At 36.2% G+C, this 24,190-nt stretch overlaps 2 protein-coding genes and 1 long non-coding RNA gene across 7 annotated transcripts in view; 2 read left to right on the top strand and 1 right to left on the bottom strand.

Annotated features, from left to right (window-relative positions):
• LOC109834716 (lysine-specific demethylase JMJ25-like) overlaps window positions 1-8,872 on the top strand; it is a 22,011-nt gene extending 13,139 nt beyond the window's left edge. The window contains exon 8 of the mRNA XM_020402741.1: window positions 8,826-8,872. Coding sequence (XP_020258330.1) covers window positions 8,826-8,872 — 47 coding nt within the window. The remainder of the gene's footprint in view (window positions 1-8,825) is intronic.
• LOC109833250 (probable serine/threonine-protein kinase abkC) lies at window positions 9,741-23,907 on the bottom strand. Of its 5 annotated transcripts, none has more exons than XM_020400854.1 (6): window positions 23,684-23,907; window positions 21,488-22,949; window positions 20,932-21,201; window positions 16,390-16,545; window positions 15,652-15,823; window positions 9,741-10,098 (listed from the first exon to the last, which is right to left on the bottom strand). In XM_020400854.1, the coding sequence occupies exons 1-5, from the start codon at window positions 23,710-23,712 to the stop codon at window positions 15,719-15,721; spliced, it is 2,022 nt and encodes a 673-aa protein (XP_020256443.1). In that variant the 5' UTR covers window positions 23,713-23,907; the 3' UTR covers window positions 9,741-10,098; window positions 15,652-15,718. The 5 variants fall into 5 exon arrangements, with proteins under 5 accessions (XP_020256443.1, XP_020256441.1, XP_020256444.1 ...); XM_020400852.1 differs by lacking the exon at window positions 9,741-10,098 and adding an exon at window positions 13,542-13,731; XM_020400855.1 differs by lacking the exon at window positions 9,741-10,098 and adding an exon at window positions 13,542-13,731 and having other exon boundaries at window positions 21,488-22,932.
• Window positions 19,191-20,262, top strand: LOC109833252. The gene is made up of 2 exons (XR_002245165.1): window positions 19,191-19,319; window positions 19,906-20,262. It is a non-coding gene; the product is annotated as an uncharacterized LOC109833252 (long non-coding RNA).

Genomic DNA, 24,190 nt, shown 5'->3' with positions numbered 1-24,190 from the left:
GGGCGCGGTGTGATTTCCCGGTTGTTCCTCCGGCGATCAAGCTGGTGGGTTGCTCATGTGGGAAAGTAAAAGGAACTACTGTAGTAAATTCTTTAGTTTAGAGAGTAATGAGAAAAAGCTTACCCTATAATTGAAAATAGTATCTCCTTTTATAGTAGTGGAAGGAGGGGTAGGATAGTAACTTTGGCCGGGCATGGCTGGCGGCCAAGTCAGCTTCAACTTTACAGGTGTCGACTAACGAGTGGTGAAGATGTCATTTTGGTGTTTAATGCGAAGTGACGGGGGGTGCAGTGCTGATGTGGTTTGATGTGTTATAAATACTAATGGGAGCAGAGAAATGATGGCACACATAATACATTTAATAACATTTATTAGGAGGTGATTGGTCATCAGTGCACATGAGGGCTCGAGGCGTTTCGTCGCCTTTCTACTCGTCTGGTGATCGAGAAGTACTGCCTTTTGAGTCGTCCTCGTAAGATGTCGGTTGTTGAGTCGGCCAAGTGGAGTGGTTAAGCAGTCAACTCAACCAGGGGAGGACATGTAACGCTTTTTAGGTTATCGACATATGACGCATTGTCCTCACAAGATGTTGGCATGTTGAGTCGACTGAGTTGAACTTTTAATTTTCTTGAGGTGCTGACTTGATTATGCATAATATGAGACACTTGTCTGTAATTAGTTAGAGATTATTTTTCATCACTAAAATGGCTATAACAATAACAAAACGTCATCTTTTAAGGAAAAGCCAATTCCGAATTTTTAATATGGATTGAGAGGAAAACGCTTTAAAAATATTGAAAAATGATTGGCGATAAGTTTCTTGAGTTACTGTCTTCTCCTAATATGCAATTTCCTAGTTTCAAGATTTAATCCAAAGCATAGATTTATGATGAGGTAGAATTCCTCTATCCTTCCGTTGTGCGAAGCAAAGCAAAAAAAAAAAACTTTTGAAAGAAATGTATGAAAAACTCAAATTATGGCTTTTTTCATTGGAATCTTATTTCGTCATTACTTGGAAATCAACCAAACATGCCCTTGGTCTCCTAAATTTTGATATTTTCAAACTAGTCTCCCACACATCAAATATTTCGGAATTAGTTATTCCACATATCTTTATATTTTGAAATTACTCCCTATAATCTTTTAAATCTTTTCAAATTTGTCCACCTAGTTAGCAGCTGGTAGAAATATTTGGAGGACTAATTTAAAATATGAAAACTTTGGAAGACTAATTTCAAAATATCAGATTTGAGAAACTAAATTGAAAGGTTTAGTGGTCTACAGAAACAACAAACATGTTGATGTATGGAATCACACAGCCAAAATAAAAGGAGTTGATTAAATTGATTGAGGTTTTCTAACTCTCTGAATGTTTGGTCTTTGAGCAAGCTGTTCTTCCCTGCAAAAGTAACAAATCGTAAGTGGGCGGGGTCTGGTTCCTCGATTGTTCTTTCGACGATCAAGTAAGTAAGTTGCTTGTGTGGAGAAGCAAAATGGACTGTAATAATTCTTGAGCACAGATAATAGTAGCAAAGAATTTACCCTGTAATTGAAAATAATATATCTTTTTATAGTAGGAGCATGAGGGTAGAAGGGTAATTTCGGCCGAGCATGGTTGGCGGCCACGTCAGTCTCAACTTAACAGGTGTCAGCCGACAAGTGGAGAAGATATCATTTTGATGTTTAATGCTAAGTGATGGTGGATGTGCAGTGCCGACGTGGTCCGATATGTTATAAATACTATTAGGGGCAGAGAAATGATGGCGCCCATAATCCATTTAATAGCATTTATTGCGAGGTGATTGGACATCAGTTCACAGGAGGGGCTCGATGCTCGAGGTGTTTCGTTGCCTTTCTACTCGTCGAATGGTCGAGAAGTATCGCCTTTTGAGTCGCCCTCGTAAGGTGTCGGCCAATGAGTCGGCCAATGAGTCGGCCGAGTTGAGTGGTTAAGCAGTCGACTCAATTAGGGGACGACACATAACGCTTTTCGGGTCATTAACATGTGACGACTTTCGAGTCTTTCTCGCAAGATGTCAACGTGTTGAGTCGACCGAATTGGACATCTGATTATCTTAAGATGCTGACTTGATTATGCAGAATGTGAGATACTTGTCTACCATTGATTAGAGATTATTTTCCATCACTAAAACGGCGATAACAAAACCCAATAAAATAATATAGGAAAAGTAAAATTCAATATTTTTTCCAAAAAGATTTTGTAAGAAATTGAAATTAAAAATTGATAAATTAAAATGAAAAATATGATTTCAAATTGTTTAAGGGGTATATATTGAGTCTTCCAATTTTAGTATCCAAGTTAATAATTTTGTCACAATTTCCATTTTTATATTAATTCTTTTCTCTGTCCTCAATTTCTTAAGTTAAATTTTGCCTTTGTATGGTATGTTTTATTTGTTATATCTAATTTTAATTTGGGAAAAATGTGTCCAGGCCCCAAAAACAGAAACTTCATGTGCTGCAGCCCCTCCTAGTTCCCCCCATGTGGTTCAGCCCCTTGAAGTGTGACATTTTGTGCTGCAGCCCTTTTTTAACAATTATTAGATGCCAGCTAAGCTAAAATCCCCAAAATAACCTTATCACTTCTTTTCAATCCTTCAAACTCAGTTCTCTCTCTCTCTCTCTCTCTCTCTCTCTCCCCCCTCTCTCTTTAAAAACAAGGGTTTTCTCAAGCTCGTCGCCCTGGCCCTCGCCCTCCTCGCCGTCGCCACCTCCGCCCAGGCTCCCAAGCCTCCCCCGAGTTCGCCGCCGCCTCCCCTCCTCGATCTCCTCCGCCCGACCTCGTCGCGGTAGCTCGCCGTCGCTCCCCGTCTAGCCCTCGACTACGCCGGAGTTCGCCGCGCCCCCTGCCACTTTTAAACCCTATAGTATGGTAGGCCGGAGGAGGATGACCAAGAGAAAAGAGTGGATGATGCCCAAGAAAAATGAAAATGAAGGGGCTGCAGACACAAGGAAAAAGGTCTAATTTATAAATTATTATTCATCAAGTGACCTTAACATTCCAACTTTCATAAATTAGAACTAACGTGGTATAAATTAGATAAAATTAGAACTAATATGGTTAAAATAAGAACTAACGCGGTATAAAATAGATCTAACACGCTACAGAATAGAACTAACACTGTGCAGATTAGAGCTAACACGCTACAGAATAGAACTAACACTGTGCAGAATAGAACTAACACGCTACAGAATAGAACTAACACTGTGCAGAATAGAACTAACACGCTACAGAATAGAACTAACACTGTAGCATGTTAGAACTAACACGCTACAGAATAGAACTAACATTGTAGCGTGTTAGAACTAACATCTACAGAACAGAACTAACACTGTGCAGAATAGAACTAACACGCTACAGAATAGAACTAACACTATGCAGATTAGAACTAACACATGTAGACGTAGTAATAGAAACCTTTACACCGCCTACAAGTAGTGGTAATTTACCTTTCTTTTCTATTCAAATGCGTTTAATTTTAGCAATGTTTTTTCCTCACGTAGTTGAAAGACACAGTTAAGTTAGATCTGAGCTGGAAAATTGCAAGCTGGCATCTCAAGGCAACAGGTATGTTTTTTTCCTGCTATCGAGTTGATTGGTAAGATGTCATAGTTTATACTGTGAGAGAACATTAGAATTCTGAGCAGTTTACTACTTATTGACAATCACATTGTATTAATTTTGCCCAAGATTCGTCCTCGGACTGGATATTTACAAATTGAGTTGAACCTGTGTATTTTGAGTCACATGCAATTATATTGTGATGGAAGAAAACAGCAATTGCTAACTTAGGTGCGCCTATTTAATAGCAAACTCTCGTCTTAATTTTCTTTTCAAATGGGCAGCCCATTGTGTTTTCAAAGGTAACAGATTTCCTTTTTGAAGTGTTTGTCGATATATGTAGTATCTTTTGGTTACCTGAGTCTCAGTAATCGAGGCTGTACATTTTGTTTTGTATTCAACTTTAATTAGTTATGCCTATAATTTTTACCATCTTTGTCCAATTGACAGACTTTTCATGAGAGCCAAAGAGCTATCAGCTATTTGATACTTGGTCTAGTCTGCCTAAAATGCGAAGTGCAGATATGTAGTTGAACTTTTTTGGTTAAACAACATATTTGCAGGATTGATTAAATCCTGTTTTTCTTTGATACTATGTCAGGAAGAATTTTAAATTAGGGTAAAGTGCAACTTTTATGTCATAATAGATCATCATAATCAGGTTTATATAGCTGTTTAATTTACTTATATGGAAAATTCTGCGCTTACGACAAGGTTTGATGTTTACATGTATTCACCACTCTTGCATTTTCTTGCACTAGTTAAATATTATTAAAGATTTAAACATACAATGTGTTTCTTGGGTTTCTCAAAACAGGTCGAGAAACAAGTGGGTTTATGTTTAGTTATAACCAACTCTACTTCCTCTACTAGAAGCATTGATTGTTATAGCCTTTGTGGTGACCATCCCAGCTCCTCAGGTCTCTAGAACAAACACAATTCATGTGGCAAGTGTGGCCTGAAGCACGGACACAAAGAGAATCCCACATCTGATATGCTAGTGGAATTCATTTGGGAGGCTCCATACATTACCTGTGCCTTAGAGAGCAGCTGCAGTTCAGCTGCCAAGCATTAACTGTTGTCTTCCAAGCTACGTGAGAAAACAAATGGCTAAAATTAAAGCCATTTGAAAGAAAAAGGAAAGGGTAAATACCCACTACTGTAGCGGGTAATAGTTCTAACACCGCTACAGTGTTAGTCTAACACTCTACAAGTGTTAATTCATAGAACACTCTACATTGTTTAGTTCTAACACGAATAAACAGTGTTAGGTTTAACAACGCTACAATGTTAGTTCTATTCTGTCGTGTAGTTTAACATGCGTGTTAGTTCTAAACATGCCTACATTGTTATTCTTATTCTTAGCGTGTTAGTTCTAATCTGCACAGTGTTAGTTCTATTCTGTAGCGTGTTAGTTCTATTCTGCACAGTGTTAGTTCTATTCTGTAGCGTGTTAGTTCTATTCTGCACAGTGTTAGTTCTATTCTGTAGCGTGTTAGATCTATTTTATACCGCGTTAGTTCTTATTTTAACCATATTAGTTCTAATTTTATCTAATTTATACCACGTTAGTTCTAATTTATGAAAGTTGGAATGTTAAGGTCACTTGATGAATAATAATTTATAAATTAGACCTTTTTCCTTGTGTCTGCAGCCCCTTCATTTTCATTTTTCTTGGGCATCATCCACTCTTTTCTCTTGGTCATCCTCCTCCGGCCTACCATACTATAGGGTTTAAAAGTGGCAGGCGCAGCGGCGAACTCCGGCGTAGTCGAGGGCTAGACGGGGAGCGACGGCGAGCTACCGCGACGAGGTCGGGCGGAGGAGAGGAGGGGAGGCGGCGGCGAACTCGGGGGAGGCTTGGGAGCCTGGGCGGAGGTGGCGACGGCGAGGAGGACGAGGGCCAGAGCGACGAGCTTGAGAAAACCATTGTTTTTAAAGAGAGAGGGGGGGAGAGAGAGAGAGAGAGAGAGAGAGAGAGAGAGAGAGAGAACTGGGTTTGAAGGATTGAGAAGAAGGGATAAGGTTATTTTGGGGATTTTAACTTAGCTGGCATCTAATAATTGTTAAAAAGGGGCTGCAGCACAAAATGTCACACTTCAAGGGGCTGAACCACATGGGGGAAACTAGGAGGGGCTGCAGCACATGAAGTTTCTGTTTTTGGGGCCTGGACACATTTTTCCCTTTTAATTTTAACAGTGATATTTTGCAGATTTTCCTCCAATATTTTTTGTGTTTTATAGTCTACAGACACGTTACACCAATGGATAAAATAAACCAGGTTTAAAGGGAGCAATCTGCAAAATTTCTGTGCGAGGGATATGGGCGTGTCTTTTGTCGCGTCCTTTTCGACCTCATTCTCTGGCGGAAAATTGCCAGGGGGTTTTGGACCGTCTTCCCCCTCTCGTACCGTTGGTTGTTGAATCCTCTGTTACTCTCAGAACAGCGTACAGCTAAATCAACAAACTACAATTAACCACGTGATGATAGAAAGCTCATCTCCTCGTGGTAATCACATGATAATGCCCCCAAGGGCCATAGCCTACAGGTGTATTATGGGAATAAACTCAAAATTTTGGTATATAAGTGTCGCAACTATGATGATTCCCCCGAGAAACAACTGTCGAGGAGAAGAAATGTTTGTAGGGGTATTCTGGTCGGACTCTGTTTTCTGTGTGGGGGCATTTTGGGAATGAATGGGGTCCATACTCTAGTCACATGAAACAGTGTCAAGTTACAAAACCCAAGCCAAACATGTGGATGTTGATGCCGTTTCGCTCACCAACCCCTTCGCGTGAGTGGACGTATTTGGAAGCCCATGTCCAAATTTTGAAATAAATAAGCCCAACTTGTTTCATGTTTCTTTCCCAATATGACCCCATGGCACAGTAGTATATTTTACATTTGAAAAAGATTGGGGTCTGATTATCTTTATGTATTAAATTTCATGACATTTTTGACAAAAATACGCATGTCTTTCTTTTGTGTTTACCTAAACTTTTAACTTTCTCAGTGTACATGCATGAGGCTCCACTTTCTTTTCCCCATTTTTTTTTTCAAGAAAGCAACTCTTTTCCTCTTTGGTTGTCAATGGCATTGGAACTTTTAACTCTTAATCTACATGTACCTAATCAACCCTCAGCCATAAACTATCGTCATAAACTTTATGAATTAAACTTATTTCTACCTTTTACTCAAAACCAATCTTGATTTTTAATTAAATCATAGATGATTGTAATTGAAAAATGACCTATTACTCAACCTCCTTCACAAATAAAAATGCACATTGCGAGCTAATTACCTTTTTTGACCTAATTTTTAAATCCTTAACCTTTAATATATTGTAATTTTCCTAATTTATAAAGGGTAAATTACCCTAAATCCCAGTGGACATTCAGAGTTTTGTAAAAAAAAAACCATGAACTTTTTAGAATTGCGAAAAGCCCCCAATGAACTTCCAGAGTTTTGTAGGTAACCCCCATAAATTAGAACTAGAAACAACATAAAAGGCCATTTGAAAGCTCATGGGGGTTTAGGTTTAGTTTAATTTGCCTAAAAGTCTATAGAGTTTTCTGCAAAAGTTTTTTGGGGTTGAGTGTAATTGTTAAAGTCCATGGGAGTTTGCTACGAAACACTGAAAGTTCACCGCGGTTTAGTGTAATTTACAAAATTTATAAACTTACACAGTCAAAAGAAGTCATCGTGAACAAGCCTTAACCCCACCCTCCAAGTTAGCCACAGGCCAGACCGATCACTGTGCCAATAAGATATCAAATCAAAACTACCCTGATAGAAATTACACAATTACAAAAACACCCCTAAAGTAGCCTTTCCCTTCATGAGATGGGATTGAGATCCTCTGACTGGAGACAACAAGACAACGAGCCTGCCCTCAGGCTAGTAGTATTTGACAGCTAAATCAGCAACTTTAGAAAAGAAACAAACACGAAAGAAAACAAAAATTAGAGAGAAAAGGGGGGGAAAGATTCTCACTTAGGTGGAACTTTTGGCACTATAAAACGAGCATTACTTTTAGAAGGTTAATTAATTAACAAACAATACTTTTGGTGCACATCTTCTTTAATCAGATCCCCTAATATTCCTATTCCCTCACCTAGCAAGGACAAGAGGGAAATAATACAGAGAGCTAAAGGACAATCCCATATTTTAATGGAAAAGACAACCCCAAGGCTTAGGGCAACGTGAAGTATATAAGAGAAGACAAAAACAATGCTAACAACACACATACCACAAGTATATAATCATACCCACAAAAAGCCGCATCTCAAATCCCATGGGAGATTATTATTGAACCTTTTTTCTCACACTTTTTCCTAAGGTTTTCTTTATTTGCATCGATCGGGGCATGGAACGAGAGACGATATGATATTTTTATTATTGGCGTTGCAGAGGATAGTGGCTTGCCATGGACTAGAGGTAAGAAGAAGTGGGCGAGTGGGAAATAATGTTACTTTTCTCTCACTCGTGTCTTTCTGTTGAAGTTTTTTTTTTTTTTTTGTTTGATTGATGAGATTGCAGGTTTTGAAGCATTGGGACGCTAGTAAGGGTCTCTGAGAGAGTACTCACAGTAGCCTATCAGAGAGCAGGGCGCTTTCTGAGGCAAAGGGGGCTGGGTTTGATGAATGGTGCAAGAGTTTAGCCGGTGAAATGAGCTATTGGATTTTGGACTCAAACTAGCTCTGGTTGCAGCCTGGGACCCTCGCTTTACCTGACTTGGGTTATCAGGACTTTGTTTATATTATGCGCACGAAACGGGGGTGTAACCTAACAATGAGCATGTGGAGAGGACATTAAAACATGAAAGCCTTTTTATAGGAAATTTTGGTGATGTACCACAAAAGAGAAAGAGACAGAATAAAAAAAATTAATTGTACTGGTACCTATTATGGGCATAGCATTTGAGTATTCACAAGATGTGAAGAGGCGCTCTACACAGATTAGGTAAGGAGGTGTTTGTTTCACCAAAAATTTTGACATTTGGTATGGATTAAAAGTTTTGGGATCAAAAAATGAGTTTTTTTTTTGTATTTTGGGATTCGATATATGGTGTTTGTTTTATAAAAATTTTTACAATATTAAATCCCAAAAGTACAAAAAGTACCTAATTTTTAGAATTTATCAAATCCTTTCAATTGGAGAGGATTTCCATAAATGTGTGTGCTTACCTCTCAATTGGAGAGGATTTAAAAAATCCCAATTATGTCTTTTTATGGAAGATAACCTCACCAAGATAGCATATTCATCATATTACAAAATTTTAGCGTTTGATAATGCTACAATTTAAGCTTGAAACAAACAAAATATTATAAATTGTAGTATTCCAAATCCCAAAATTTTTATGAAACAAACAACATTTTAGAAATCTCAACCCATAACAAAACACGTATGGATTTCAAATCCCATAGTAAAATCCATATCCTAAAATTATAGGATTTGCAACAAACATCTCCTAAACAAATTTTGCAAAGATCTCGTTAGAAGGTCACCTTGAGCGTTGTGTAGGCAAATCATTGTTTCATCAATATCTAGTTCACTATCTACTAATTTAGTCCCAATAAAACTATAGAGTGCTGCTTTAAGCCCAATGGCAACACAAAAGATAAATCAAGCAAAATTTCCCCCAACACCAACATATGGTTCACTATCAACTAATTCAGACCCAATAAAACTATTGAGCGCTGCTTTAAGCCCAATGGCAACACAAATGATAAATCAATCAAAATTTCACCCAACACCGTCATATGGTTCTTTCCAGTGCCGATGAAATTTTTCTTCCACGCTAGATTGCCTAGTGACATAATACAAGGAAAAACATAATGTAAGGGAATCAAACTCTTACAAGTATCAGAAAATTTTATCTTCTAACAGAAACATATTCAACTATTCATAAATTCCAAGGCAGGCTAGAGGACATAAGATGATTAACTACTCATTCTCCCTGCGTCTACCACATGCAAAGCAAATTAAAGAAACAGAAACAAATGCAACCCAAGGGCCACCATGGCCCAAGACAACCTTTATCCTCCTCTCTGCATCTAGATTCTCTTCAACAAAACCGCCTTCTCGTTTGATTGACACATAAAACAACTCCAACCACATAGAAACCAACTAATATAAGGCAACCTGACACTAGAGATTGGAAAAAAAAACCCAAATAATATAATATCACCCTGATACTCTCTCCCTCTGCCCAAGCATATAAATAACATGTTAATAACTGGGTACTCTTACATACTTAGAAACTTGGAAGCTCTAAATAAAGAAACAGTCTTCAGCAACCCGTTCAGATATAAAAGGTAAGTTATTTCCCCTACAACCTTATGATGATAAATATTCATGTAATCCCTTGAATGCTTACATCTTCATGCACTTATAACAAGGTAAAGGCTGGCTGCATTTCCAGTTTGTAGAAGTAAAATAATCAAAGTTTCCTGTTTCTGTTGTGCATAAATTTACACACTGCTTGCAGTTTCTTCTCTTACAAGAACCCGAAACTGCAATATACATAAAGATCAAGTTTACGTCTTATCTACCTTTAAATGAAATTTGCTAGGGAAAAATGTGTCCAGGCCCCAAAAGCAGAAAGTTCATGTGACCTGCCCCCTTGTATTTTGTCCCATGTGATTCAGCCCCAAATACACATTGTATTTGTGTTAAGGCCCCAAAGTACCAGATCCTGAGAAAAACCCAACAAAAGTTACAAATTTACCCTTTGATTTGATTGAGCTTGGTAACTGCACCCATCCCTTTAACCCCATCACATCTCTCTCTCTCTCTCTCTCTCTCTCTCTCTCTCTCTCTCTCTCTCTCCACTCTATCTCTCAGCTTCTCCTTCTCTCTCACTTCCGTCATGGCCGCTGAAAATGATCAGACTGAGGAGGTCGTGGAAGGCGAAGGCGAGGACGGTGGTCATGGAGTCGGAGGTCGGGGAGTCATCTTAGAAACAGCTCGTGAACGCGGGTTCAATAACAAACACGGAACATGGTCCGAGGACCCGCGAGCTGACGGAGCCTGGAGCTTTGGTCTGATGCATCGTTGTTCTCCCCTTTCTAGGTTACGGAATATCTTTACCCAAATCAATGTCTTAATCAAGATAGTGCTCTTGTTTTCTTGTAATTTATGAAGGGAATCAATATTGGATTTTTGTAGTTTTTCTCTTTCATTTAATTGAAATGAGATCTCCTTGGATTCTTGAACAGCAGTTTGAGTTTTTCTTTAATGCCTTTTTCTTGTGTGGTTTGGTGATTGACAGAGTTTTGTATAAGAGATTAACAGCAGAAATTCAAAAGCTCACATTGAATCTTCAGACATATCGACATTTAGCTAAAAATTGAAGATAATGTGATTAAAAGTCGACTAAAGAATCTAAGAACCTGTGAATTTGAAAGGGGGGTCAAGGAAAATTAGAACTATAAATGTTAGTTCTAAGGGCTGTTATGTTAGTTCTAAGGGCTGGAATGTTAGTTCTAATGGCTAGAACTAACAAAGAGCCCAATGTTCAGCAGAAATTCAAAAGCTCACATTGAATCTTCAGACATATCGACATTTAGCTAAAAATTGAAGATAATGTGATTAAAAGTCGACTAAAGAATCTAAGAACCTGTGAATTTGAAAGGGGGGGTCAAGGAAAATTAGAACTATAAATGTTAGTTCTAAGGGCGTTATGTTAGTTCTAAGGGCTGGAATGTTAGTTCTAATGGCTAGAACTAACAAAGAGCCCAATGTTAGTTCTAAGGGCTGTTATGTTAGTTCTAAGGGCTGGAATGTTAGTTCTAATGGCTAGAACTAACAAAGGGCTAACTAACAAAGAACTCAATGTTAGTTCTAAGGGCTGGAATGTTAGTTCTAATGGCTAGAACTAACATTGGGCTAACTAACAAAGAACTCAATGTTAGTTCTAAGGGCTGGAATGTTAGTTCTAATGGCTAGAACTAACAAAGAGCCCAATGTTAGTTCTAAGGGCTGGAATGTTAGTTCTAATGGCTAGAACTAACAAAGAGCCCAAGAGCCCCAAGGCCCAAGGCCCAATCAAAGACCTTTAAATATATATTGTAGTTGCATGGGCTTGAACTCCTAACCTCCTCTCCAAATTCCCAAGCTTTACCACTAGACCAAGTAGCCAAAGTGTTAATGTTAGTTCCACTTAAAGTTAGCTCTTACTTGCCATTAGAACTAACATAAAATAAGTTAGAACTAACATGAAAATAAGTTAGAACTAACATGAAATAAGTTAGAACTAACATGAGTTAGCTATTGATAGAGTTTAAAAAATGGCATAAATAACTAGAGTTAGCTCATGTTTGTTCTATCGAAGCTCATGTATAAATTAGAACTAACTTGTTATAAAATAGAACTAACTTGTTATAAAATAGAACTAATTTGCTATAAGTTAGAACTAACTTGGGATAAATTAGAACTAATGTGGTTAAAATTAGAACTAACTTGTTATAAGATAGGACTAACTTGATATAAATTAGAGCTAACTTGTTATAAAATAGAACTAACTTTGTATAAATTAGAACTAATTTGTTATAAAATAGAACTAACTTGGTATAATTAGAACTGACTTGGGATAAATTAGAACTAATATGGTTAAAATTAGAACTAACTTGTTATAAGATAGGACTAACTTGGTATAAATTAGAACTAATTTGTTATAAAATAGAACTAACTTTGTATAAATTAGAACTAATTTGTTATAAAATAGAACTAACTTTGTATAAATTAGAACTAATTTGTTATAAAATAGAACTAACTTGGTATAATTAGAACTGACTTGGGATAAATTAGAACTAATATGGTTAAAATTAGAACTAACTTATTATATGAGATAGAACAAACTTTGTATAAATTAGATATAACATGGTATAAAATAGAACTAACGTGGTATAATTTAGAACTAACTTGTTATAAAATAACGCTTAATGTGGTATAAAATAGAACTAACTTGCTATAAGTTACAACTAACTTGGTATAAATTAGAAGCAACGTGGTATACACTAGAACTGACGGTTAGTTCTAATTTTTACCAGCTCGTGTTAGTTTTAATTTATTTAATGTGTTAGTTCTAGTGTTAGTTCTAACAGATATCGTGTTAGTTGTAATTTATTTAAGTCATTAGTTCTACGTAATTGTTGGGTCTAAACGCCATGTTAGTTCTATTTAATGATGTGTTAGTTCTAGCTTCTCTAGTGTTAGTTCTAACTGGTATCGTGTTAGTTCTAATTTATTTAAGTCGTTAGTTCCAGCGTAATTGTTAGGTCTAAATGTCATATTACTTCTACTTGATGATGTGTTAGTTCTAGCTTCTCCAGTATCAATTCTAACATGTATCGTGTCAGTCCTAACAGGAGCTCAACTAGAACTAATATAGCCACTAGAACTAACGCTTATATTAGAACCAACACTAGCTGGAAGTAGAACTAACATTAAATAAGTCAGAACTAAATTAGAACTAACATAGAACAACATAAAATAAGTTAGAACAAACATTAAATAACTTAGAACTAACATTAGAACTAACATGAATTAGAACTAAATTAGAACTAACATAAAATAAGTTAGAACTAACATTAAATAACTTAGAACTAACATTAAATAACTTAGAACTAACATTAAATAACTTAGAACTAACATGAGTTATTGCTCATGATAGAGTTCAAAAAATGGCGGGAAATTTCCCTCTATTTTTTCCATCAGATTGCATTAATGGGCGTGACTTTCCATGTAGTTTGTGGACCAGACATCTAGGGAAGATAAGTGGAGGGGTAATTTCGGGTTTTTTTTCAAAATACAATCACTTTTTTTATACTGCTGACGTGGAGGGGCCTTAAAATATTAAATGGTACTTTTTGGGGCTGAATCACATGGGGCAAAATACAAGGGGGCGGGTCACATGAACATTCTGCTTTTGGGGCCTGGACACATTTTTCCCAATTTGCTAACCAAAATATATTGAAGCACAAAATTATTTGTTCAATAATGAATCAAGAAAACATATTAAACGACGATCAGTTAAAATTTTGACTCAATTCATTGACATTGCTACCCACAGCATTGTAGTACAAATGGTACAAGCGTTCAGCATTTCCTTTGCTTACTCCGGAATTCACACAAAACTCAAGTACCTAAAATAAGATGCACAAATACAATAAAAGTATAAGAAAATTATTCGAGCAAAAGCAGCTTGTAATTGATCAGCACATCATTTTATGGATGATAGCAACATGCAGCTTAATTATTCCTGCTATAGAAGACAAAAAAAGAAAAGAAAAGAAAAGAAGAATCATTTTAAATCCTAAACTGCTGCAAGATTCTGAAAGAATATTTCACTGTTAACTACTCTTTTCTCAGGCTCTTCCTTAAAGACAAATCACCTGCATAGAAATTAAAGAAAGGTAACATACAACCCATCATGACCAAGAACAACCTTTCTCTATTTTCTTCAGACACTACAAATTGAAAATATTATCTTCACATAACCAGTATAAAACGACAAAATTCAACAAACCTCTCCTTCATATGGTAGAAATATCCAGATTAAATTCAAAGCATGTTGTAGGCATGTCTATACTGTATAAAAATAAAGGGTAAATTGAAGAAATTATACCATAAGCTTTCACTGCTTTTTTTCCGACAGAACTACCATGAAATTGATTTACCAGAGCAACTACCAAATAAAATATACAATTCTAATCTTACTTTCCTGTAAGAATTCATAGATTTTCCATGATAAAATAGATAAATATAATTTAAAAAATATAATCCCATTGTAAGATTAAATGAGGAATCTAATAACTGATATACAAGTTCAACTTGTTATTTTCTTTCAGTTTCTTTCAATGCCATATCTTTTTTCCTTTTCAAACTTCATAAAACTTTGCCAAATTTTATTTTTATGTTATGTAGATGCCAGGCATTTTTCCTCAAAAGAATTTTATATGCTATGAGAATTTCACATTTAATTGAATAATATAATTCATCATTCTTTAATAAATGATAATAAAGATTTACTTTAAAGCACTACTAAGTAAGATTTTGAAAATAGTTTCTAAGGGAAAAGATATAGCTAAAACTCAGCCTAAAAGAGAAAATGAAGAAGATAGTATAAAAAATACATAAATAGGGTTTAACTTTTGATTTGAAAGATGAGTCAAGGTACTATAATTGTAATCATTTTCCTCCATCAGAAGTTTCTAGATCCTATTTTGAAATTAGCTTCGAGTGTTTATATTTGCCAATCTGCCCACCAATCTATGAGAATTATTAATTTATTATTATCCCTCCCTCTTCTTCCTCCTCTTTCTCCTTCAATAAACCCATGGAAGAGTTTTTTTCCCTCTTCTTCCTAACACAGAAAGAACATGGGTTCTCTCTTGCTCTTTTTGGAGGATTCAGACCAGACCCAAATTCTCCTAGACTTGAGTTTAATTTTACTTTTATTTCGTAACAATTATGGTGGGACATATTTTGGCTCAGCAAATTAGCAATGATGATTTGAGGTGTGAATTTGTAACCTTAAAAATACCAAAGGGAAAGAATACTTTTTATTTGCATCCGACAGTAGTTTATATGTAGCAAAGATGACCTTTCTTATGTAGCAATGTGCAAATAAATTAATGAGGGCCTTTAAGAGAAAGCATGTTGGTCCTGGCAATAAAGATGATAAATTATTCTGAACCATATCCATTCAAACACATTTTAACAAGAATATAATCATAGTTCTCATTAACATACCAAGAACGTGGAGATGTTAAAGGAATGTGCTTGCTGAAATGATTAACAAAAGGTCAGATATGAAAGTAAGCAAATTAAAGGTGAGATGAAATATATCATCTCTTAGAAATTGACTTTGTTTTCGTTAATAATCCATTTCTCTTAGAAATTGACTATGTATAATCTACTAAAACCCATACTTAAATTTCAGAACTCACTTTGTTTTTATCACTAATTCATTTATGCTACAGTTGCGAACTAAGTGAAGCAGAAATCACAGATGGAAATTAATTGCAATGTCAATAAAGTTAGATTTAGATAGAGGAAAATACCTAAAAAACTGGTTTTGAGTGTCGTTCTGTATAACTTGAAGGACCTATAATCAGATGTCAAAATTGTTCAGGAAAAAAAGTAATCAATGGGTTGTGCCCAGTCTTCCTTAAGCAATAACGTCTTCAGTGTGTGCATAATGTCGTAGTTTGGATCTAGCTTGCGTTGCCAGCCCTAAGAATCAAACAAACACAAATTAGAGATCTTTTTTAATAACATATAGCAAAAATATGCTAAATCTTTAGTTGACATGATATCAAGTTTAATACTTCCGTATGCATAAATTTGTGTTTCAGCTTTACTTCTACAGCACACAAAGAAAGGCTAAAGTAATATATCAATATATTAATTAAAATGCACCATGTCATAGTTTTTTTTTGGTTATATGTAAGCTTTGCCAGAAGTAGAGGAGAAACTATATTATATACATGCCAGTAAACAACAAAACAAATTCATTAAGCAAATAATCGTGGTCTTCTCCATTGACATATCAAGCATTAAAGGTAAAATATTAAACAGTTAATTAATGCAAAATAGCTATATGACTGTCCAATAATTTTACAGATAAAATAGGATGCATATTTTTATCTCAGCAAGTAGAAAAAAGTTGCCTCGAGAACAAGCACTAAAAGTAAAACTATTAAACAGTTATTTAATGCAGAACCACCTACATGACTGCCTGATAATTTTGCAGATAAAATAGGATGCATATTTTTTCTCAGCAAGTAGGAAAAATTTACCTCGAGAACCAATATGGTTACCATCACCGTGCACACATTGCTATCAACATTGACCTTATAGCGCCGAACTGTATCAAGCAATTGGTACATACACTCAGCGGGATGGAAGATGTCACCTTCCGGAGTACCCCAAAAAGTAAATGTTTTGTCCAATTCCTGTAGTAAGCAAAGTAAAACAAATATAAAACACATGGAATTTATGCATATAAAGAAAATCATTTTTCATGAACAAGTCCGCTTCAAAAACCCCAAGCTTTTAGGTAAGATGGTAGTTGTCAAACATTTATATTGACCTAACGAAATACCACCACCTTCATATGCATCAACAGTTGATATATAGTCGTTCAAAGTAACAACTGTGAAGCTACATTAGTATATCCAATATCTATCACTACAACAAAGCCACAACTTCACAATTAAATACAGTGGCACAGCCTAGAATCAGTATGAGTGCTCTAAATAAATCTTATGTTTTCTTACCTCAAAAAAAGATTCTATGTAATCTTATCTTCAAGTTTTTGACATGATTACAAACTCAAGATCCAGAATGACAAAACCTAAATCCAGAAGTGCTACATGATGATCGTCATTGGGCAAATGATGAAACACGCCAAAATGCAAGATAATGATACAAATTTGCACGGAGGACCGAAGATTCCCAAGTTACTTACTCATCAAAAAAGTTTAATGGTATATTATAACCCTAGCTTAGGGATGTCAATTTTAACCCATACCCATTTACCCACCCAACCCACCCATTAATTGGCCCGCTCAAAACCCACCCATTTAGTTAAATGGGTCTAATCGGGCGGACTCATTTTAAATAATATTAAACGGGCGCTAAATGGGCGGTTTATACTCACCCGTTTGCCCGCCCGCCCTTATTCCCCAAACCGAAACCCTAATCCCGTCCCCAATCCTCAACAGCGCAACTGAGCTCTCCTCCGCCTCAATCCGACCCCAATCCCTCCTCCGCCTAAATCCGACCCCAATCCCTCCTGCGCCTCCTCCTCCGCCCCCTCAACCGCCTCTCGAACCCGACGCCGCCTCCGTCACCAAGGTGAGCTCCGCTTCCTTCATTCTCTCCTCTCCACTCGATCCCTTATTTTAGGATTCTCGTCTGTCTAGATCTCTCATTTCATGTTCTTTACTTCTCTTTCTGAATAATTTTGATTATTTTCCATCGTATCTAGAGTTTTTCCTGTTCTTTACTTCTCTTTCTCAATAATTTTAGGATTCTCCTCTGTCTAAATCTATTTTCATTGCAGTAGGCTCGATCTCAGCACCAAACTCTGCTGGATCTCCACTCGATTCTTTGTGATTGGCATTGATTGCAATCAGATATCTTATGGTATTGTCTTCCTAATCTCATTTTACATTGTTTTGATTTGATCTATAAAATATTTCTGGATCAATTACAAGATAAAAGAAGAAAATTTGCATCTTGGTGCATAATCTTCGTGATTTTGATGATTTTTGGAATATTTGGCTCCATAAAGTTTTCCATTACTTTATTATTATTATTACATTTTCAAGTTGAGAAAAATACATGCAAGTATATGAATATTTTGATGAGTTGGTACCAATTCCAGATTCTTTTTTTGGATATTTTGGTATACACATCCTCCAGAAGTTATTTGCTTAAATGCCTCTCAAAGCATCCTAAGTGCATGTATACCCGTCAAAAATATTGAAGTTACAATTGTATCCAAGCATTAGCATCTATACACTTCCATTAGTTAGGTATGGTAAACTGTAATTTACTATTAACTTGCATTTTGATATTATCTAAGTTATATGTCACCATAACTAAAATAATAGCAATGATGTCAACGTATTATGATACGGAATACTTACCTTATGATCGATAAGATATGCACGGGAATCAGTATATCCCCAATGTATCTGTTGGATTAAGTTATTGTATACTTAGGATTCTATTGGAAAGTGTTTCGAAATATTTCTTTGTTTATTTCCATGCTGGAGACTATTTTCTCAGATCGGAAAAGCATGTCATAATTATCAAGCAAGAAGGATTGTTCATGACTCGATCCGTGGTTTGAGTCACTCTGTCATAATTAAATCAAGATTTATGATCTACAACCTAACAATGATTTGTTTGCTGGTATCTCCATTAGATGCGCTATCCAGTTGGATATTAACTTTGAGAATTTTCTTGTACTTTATGCCCGCATATCTAGATATTTGATGCATTATCTTGGGTACATATTAATTTTACTTTGTGATGTGGAATTTTTCCTCACCCGCTCACTCGTGTTATGTGGAATAATTGTGACTGATCTGTTCATGTGCCTGGTTGTGCGCTTGTCTCTGTTTTGTATACTCTCTTGTTGTCAATTTTGTTGAGCAATTTTTGTCAAAGTAGTTGCCGTTTGTTTATCATAATACATGATATCTACAGTTAGATAAAAAGCCTTTCAAAACCCATCAATATAGGTGTTTTATGTTTCAATTATGCATTGCAAATTTAACTGCATGCATGTCTAGTGAGAACATGAGAACACTCGAGGCCAAGATATCCTATACTACTTTCTTTCTCCTAGTGAGAACATAGTCAATTTCTGAAGTTCTATCCTGCATAAGCAATCAAAACGCTGAACCAAAATTGATTTCTTGTCTTAATTTCTGAGATTTGTTCGAAGATCCCTTTTGGTGTTCAAACCTGGTTTTCCTATGCACATGCAGAAGCATGCAAGTCTCCAGTTGTTGATGGTGTTGTTATGAGGAATCCTGACGGGAAAGAAAGAAGTAAGCTATTACCTTTTATTGTCGTAGTTTTTTCAAAAATTATTTTATGGCAGGTAATTTTCGTTGTTGATGCCAGTGGCAGTATGACATTAAACCGTATGCAAAATGCTAAAGGTGCAGCATTGAAACTATTGGCAGAAAGCTATACTAGAAGAGATCAGGTATGATATAAATTATGTCTCCATTTAGATGCATTTACAGCATCTCACATGTTAATGGTACCGTGTTTTATTACAATTGAGATAATGCATTATGCATATAATAATGAAGAGGGAAATAGAATGAGATGAAGGACTACAAGGAGAAAGTCTATGTAGTTTCCCATGGCAGAGCGTTGTTTATTTCCATGTTTGTATATACGATATGTATTTGTTTATGTGTTACAGTAGAATCTAATCATTCACAATATCTAGTTCCGAAACCTATCCATATTTCACAATATCTTATACTGAAAATTAGGAACATTATGCTAGTTGGAACTTGGGAGTCTAATTTCCTTCATATCTTATGCTAGTTGGGTAAACACATCCGAGAATAAAACCCAAAAAAATCAGCAGTAACCAAGAGGAAAAAACTATGTAGCAAAAGGATTATGAGTATCTGAAACTCTTTTTATTATGTTGTGCCTGAACTCTGAAGACCATGCGTTGTAATCAAATTATTCACCTTCCTCTTATGTGTTTCATTATTATGACAATATCATACGTTTGTGGCAAAATTAACTAATTCTATGGATGATTGATGCAGGAGAAATATTGAGGTCTCTATGGTGATTTCGGATTCTAACCCTTGCTATGAAGACGCACATATGAGGCTTGCTGCAGTACTCTTAATGTTGTTATTGAGTCCAACTGAGTGTTATGTTTGTTTCCTGGTCTTTTCTTTCTGTCATGATCCTGTTCATGCCTGAACATTTGAAAGATGGGAAATAAGTGGACTATGGTTGTGCTACTATTTTGTTTATAGACGAAGTTACTACTCTTCTAGTTTATCGAGTAATTAAGTAGATTGTCCTTACTAATCGTGATTGTGTTGCTGATAGTTATGATGACATTTATATCAAGTTATTGATCTTATACAGATCCTTACATACCTTGTGTTTTCTATCTTGATTCATTTAAATATTCTCGCAATTTTGTTGTTATTGATCTTTTGGTTTTTGGTTTTGAAATCTGAGGTTAATTTTGCAAATGTGTGAGGTCTGTACTTTTATCCAGGCTTGTAAATGGTTGAATCATGAACTTGTCTGTCTTTGTTTGTTTATCTTTGTTTATGTTCCTATCTTTGTTAGTATTTTATCAAAAGCCCCAACAAGTTTGCAAAAAGCCCCCAAAAAGTTTATAAAAAGTTCACAATAGTTTACAAAAAGCCCCCTAAAAGTTTACAAAAACACCCCAAAAGTATTATATACATATACATAATATAGTTAAATGGGCAAATGGGCGACCCGTTTATTAAATGGGCGGGCAAAATCCCGCCCATTTAAATAATGTTAAATAGGCCATAAATGGGTAAATGGGTAAAACATGCCCGCCCATTTAATACCCAAACTCATCCATTTAACATCCCTACCCTAGCTAGACATCCTTGAGCACACTTACTGACATCCTAGAGCACTAACCCATACTTCATACATATCTGAATATTCATAATTCTGTTATATTTGTCACTTGCTGCCAGTATTGTATGATTCATCCATTACAAGAAAACAATAAACAGAATTATATAACATTACCAGTCAAAAGTTTGAATAATCCATAACTGGGACGTTACCTCAATAAAGGCTTTTGGATTTGGGCAGCTCTGTCTCTTTGATAATCTAAGTGTACATTCTGCAGCCGTGCGGCCATCTCGAATTGCCACAGCCTTAAAAAAATCCAACAAATTTGCCTGGTCAGTTTTAGAAAGCTCTGCAGTCATTCCCACATCAAGAAAGATAACTTGAGGTTTAGCTCTAAACAGGTTTTTCCTTGAACCCTTTTTCTGAGGTGCTCGGACAAGGATATTTCCAGGATGCATATCAGCATGCACAAAATTATCCACCTAAAACAAGGGAACAATGAGACGGTCTCAGAGATTGTCATAGAGATGAAGACAAATGTAGTTTGGCATGAATAAACAACTACACAGGTTTATAAGCTTGAAATTTAATGTCTATTAGCAAATGTATTATACTGCTTGGACAGAAAGCATTCAGAACCTGTTTCAGGTGGTCTCAATCTCAACCAAGTAACACGAACATGCTATTACTGCTAAAGACTCTAATTTACCACATATTTGAGCATATGAATGTAACTGAGAGCATGATCATACTAGGTTGGAAATGTACCAGAAGCATTTTTAAGAGTGCATGAGTACCAATATGAGCAATATCTCTTTTAATGCGAGCATTTTCTTCAAGACCCTCGAAATAAAGAGAAATACCGTCTCCTTTCTCAAATGTTTCCACAAGAACTGATGGATGTACAAGTGGATACAGGGGCTTTGGAAATGAAACATCCTTCCACCTGCGGAAATTGTATATAAAGCGACTCAAATTAGCAGCTTCTCTTGAAAGATCAACTTGAGACATCATGAAAACACCAAACTGACGTACGCTCTCATCCAGCCTCAACCAATTCAATCCTGGAATAAAGGTCGAAATTTTTGCCACAAGATTAATAATCATAAAGTCCCTCCTAATTGAGTTACCAACACCAGGGTGCCTAACCTTTACTGCAACTTCAATAGGTTTCTTCAACTGCTGACCAGGATATCTAATTATCAAAGAAGCTCTGTGCACTTGGGCAATACTTCCGGAAGCTACAGGCATCTCCTCAAAGTGCTCAAAAATTTCAGAAAGTTTGCGACCAAATGCCTTTTCAATTGTAATTTTACTGTAGGAAAAACTGTGAGCTGGTGCTTTGCTGTGGAGCTTTGACAGCTCTATGCACAGGTCATTTGGGAAGAGATCAGGGCGAGTAGCTGCCCACTGACCCCACTTTATGAATGCTGGGCCTGCTTTTTCTAAAGTTGAATGCACAAGACGAAGCCATGTCTTTCTAAACTGAAGGCCAAATGTATCTACAACTGGAGCTAATACAATGGCAGGAGCGAACAAAATTGCCAAATATATGGTTCTGAAAATCAATATAATCCCATCATAGATTGAATAAAGAACAGAATATAGGTAATCATAACCATCTTGTGCCGTAGTATAAAATCCTTCCCTTGATTGGAAGTGTTCTCCATCAGCCCAAGTCCTTCCACAACTTGCTGCCCCTCCAACAAATAAAGCAAGAATACCAGGAACTATATGAAATCTAGTCAAACACAAGCTAAGAGCACATGACAGTCTTCTTATATGGGGGGAAATATGGGTATAGTATGGACGAAGGAAATTGACCCGCTTCCCAACTACTTGAGCAGAAAAAGATGTAGAATATCTCAACTTTGATAGACCAAAGGAAATATTGGCACAATTACCCTTCCAAGGCTCCAAACTCTTCATAGATGGAAAGGTTGCAGTGTGGAAAGAATGTACGAGATCCTTGCTCTTCCAGTGTAATTGGGCATAATTTGTTGTTAAAGAACTATTCTTTGCAAGACCAAGTAACTTCTTGGCACAACTCCGCTTCCATGAATTTTCCTTGACCTTATCGTGAGCCTTAAATGTTGAGAATATCCTGCATAGGGAAGGATTATATCCAATCTTAACAAGTGATCCATGATGTCTTATCATTGAGTAGTTGTTGATCTGAATGGATGGTAAAAGGTACCGAAATCTTCTTTGTCCTACAAATGCCAACAAACTGCATGTCCCAATCATGTTTCCAACGTTTATCATATTATACAAATAAAAGTCGGCTCAACGTAGTAAATACCCAGTAGACACATAATGCAGAGACTGTAACAGTTAAAATAAAAAATTTATCCCGACAATGTAAACTAACCAAACTTTGCTATAGAAGTCAGTGGAGGTTACATATTACGCATTTGAGTGAAAGCGTGGCTTTATACTGTAAAGTCCGATGATTTGAGATGAATATCTAATTCCACCATAAATTCTATGTAAGTAATAGTACTCTATATTGAAAATGCACGGACCATGAGGCTAGTAGTTCATGATAAGTTCATTACAGTTAAAACGTTTTATAGCTCGACATTTTGTAACATTCCAGTCAACAAGTTCCTGTAATTTGATAAGAGTACTTTTACTAAACTAGAATAGTCTATACCCACCATATAGTTACTTACCATCTCCAATGATACTAGGAAAATAAACTTTCTGACGATGTAATCAACCAAGAACCTAACTTTTGATCAAAGTTTCCAAAAATAAAGAATTTTGTACAATGGAGATAAACAACTCAACATTTTACAACAATTTCACCATAATACTTCTCAATTTAAGTTAATGAGGCCAAATTAGCTGGGAAAAAAAATCCTATTTTGATTGTATAATTGCAAAGTGTACCAAGAAAGCATCTTCATTTTGCGATTAAAACCTAAAAAACGCAAATTCGCATTTTTAGAAAGAGAGTACCTTTGTTGGCTTCTTAGCGCGCGAAGCATGGGAGGCCTCTCATAACCAATCAGCCCAATGGGAAATCATAGGGCAAACCATCAAAACTAAGGAGAGAAACTTTCAAGGGGAAAAAAAGAGAGGAATTATAAACTAAAAGGGGATTTGCGTCGAAATCGCTTTTGGGTTTTTGCCTCTTTTCTTTCCAACTTCGTAGGGCTCTAGAGAGAAATCGAGATAAATAGACGTGTGTTCTTGACTCGGACGCATATGAGCGAATAGTAATGGACGGTTCAGATCCTTAAAGGCTGGCTGGAAGTAATCAACGGTGGATCAGACATCGAAGCTGTTCCCTGTTGCTCAAGACGAATTAGGTAAGCGCCTGTGGGAGGAATTCAATCAAGCCCAAGGATAAATTACACTAAATCCCCATGAACTTTCAGCAGTTTGCAGCAAACTCCCAACAACTTTAAAAATAATATGGAACCCATAATAACTTTTGGATTACAGAAAACTCCCCCAATAATC

The sequence above is a fragment of the Asparagus officinalis genome, chromosome 3 (genome assembly GCF_001876935.1).
Source record: "Asparagus officinalis chromosome 3, Aspof.V1, whole genome shotgun sequence".
Classification (NCBI taxonomy): domain Eukaryota; kingdom Viridiplantae; phylum Streptophyta; class Magnoliopsida; order Asparagales; family Asparagaceae; genus Asparagus; species Asparagus officinalis.
Note: the sequence above shows the minus strand (reverse complement) of the source record. Positions and strands in the feature narration are given on the sequence as shown.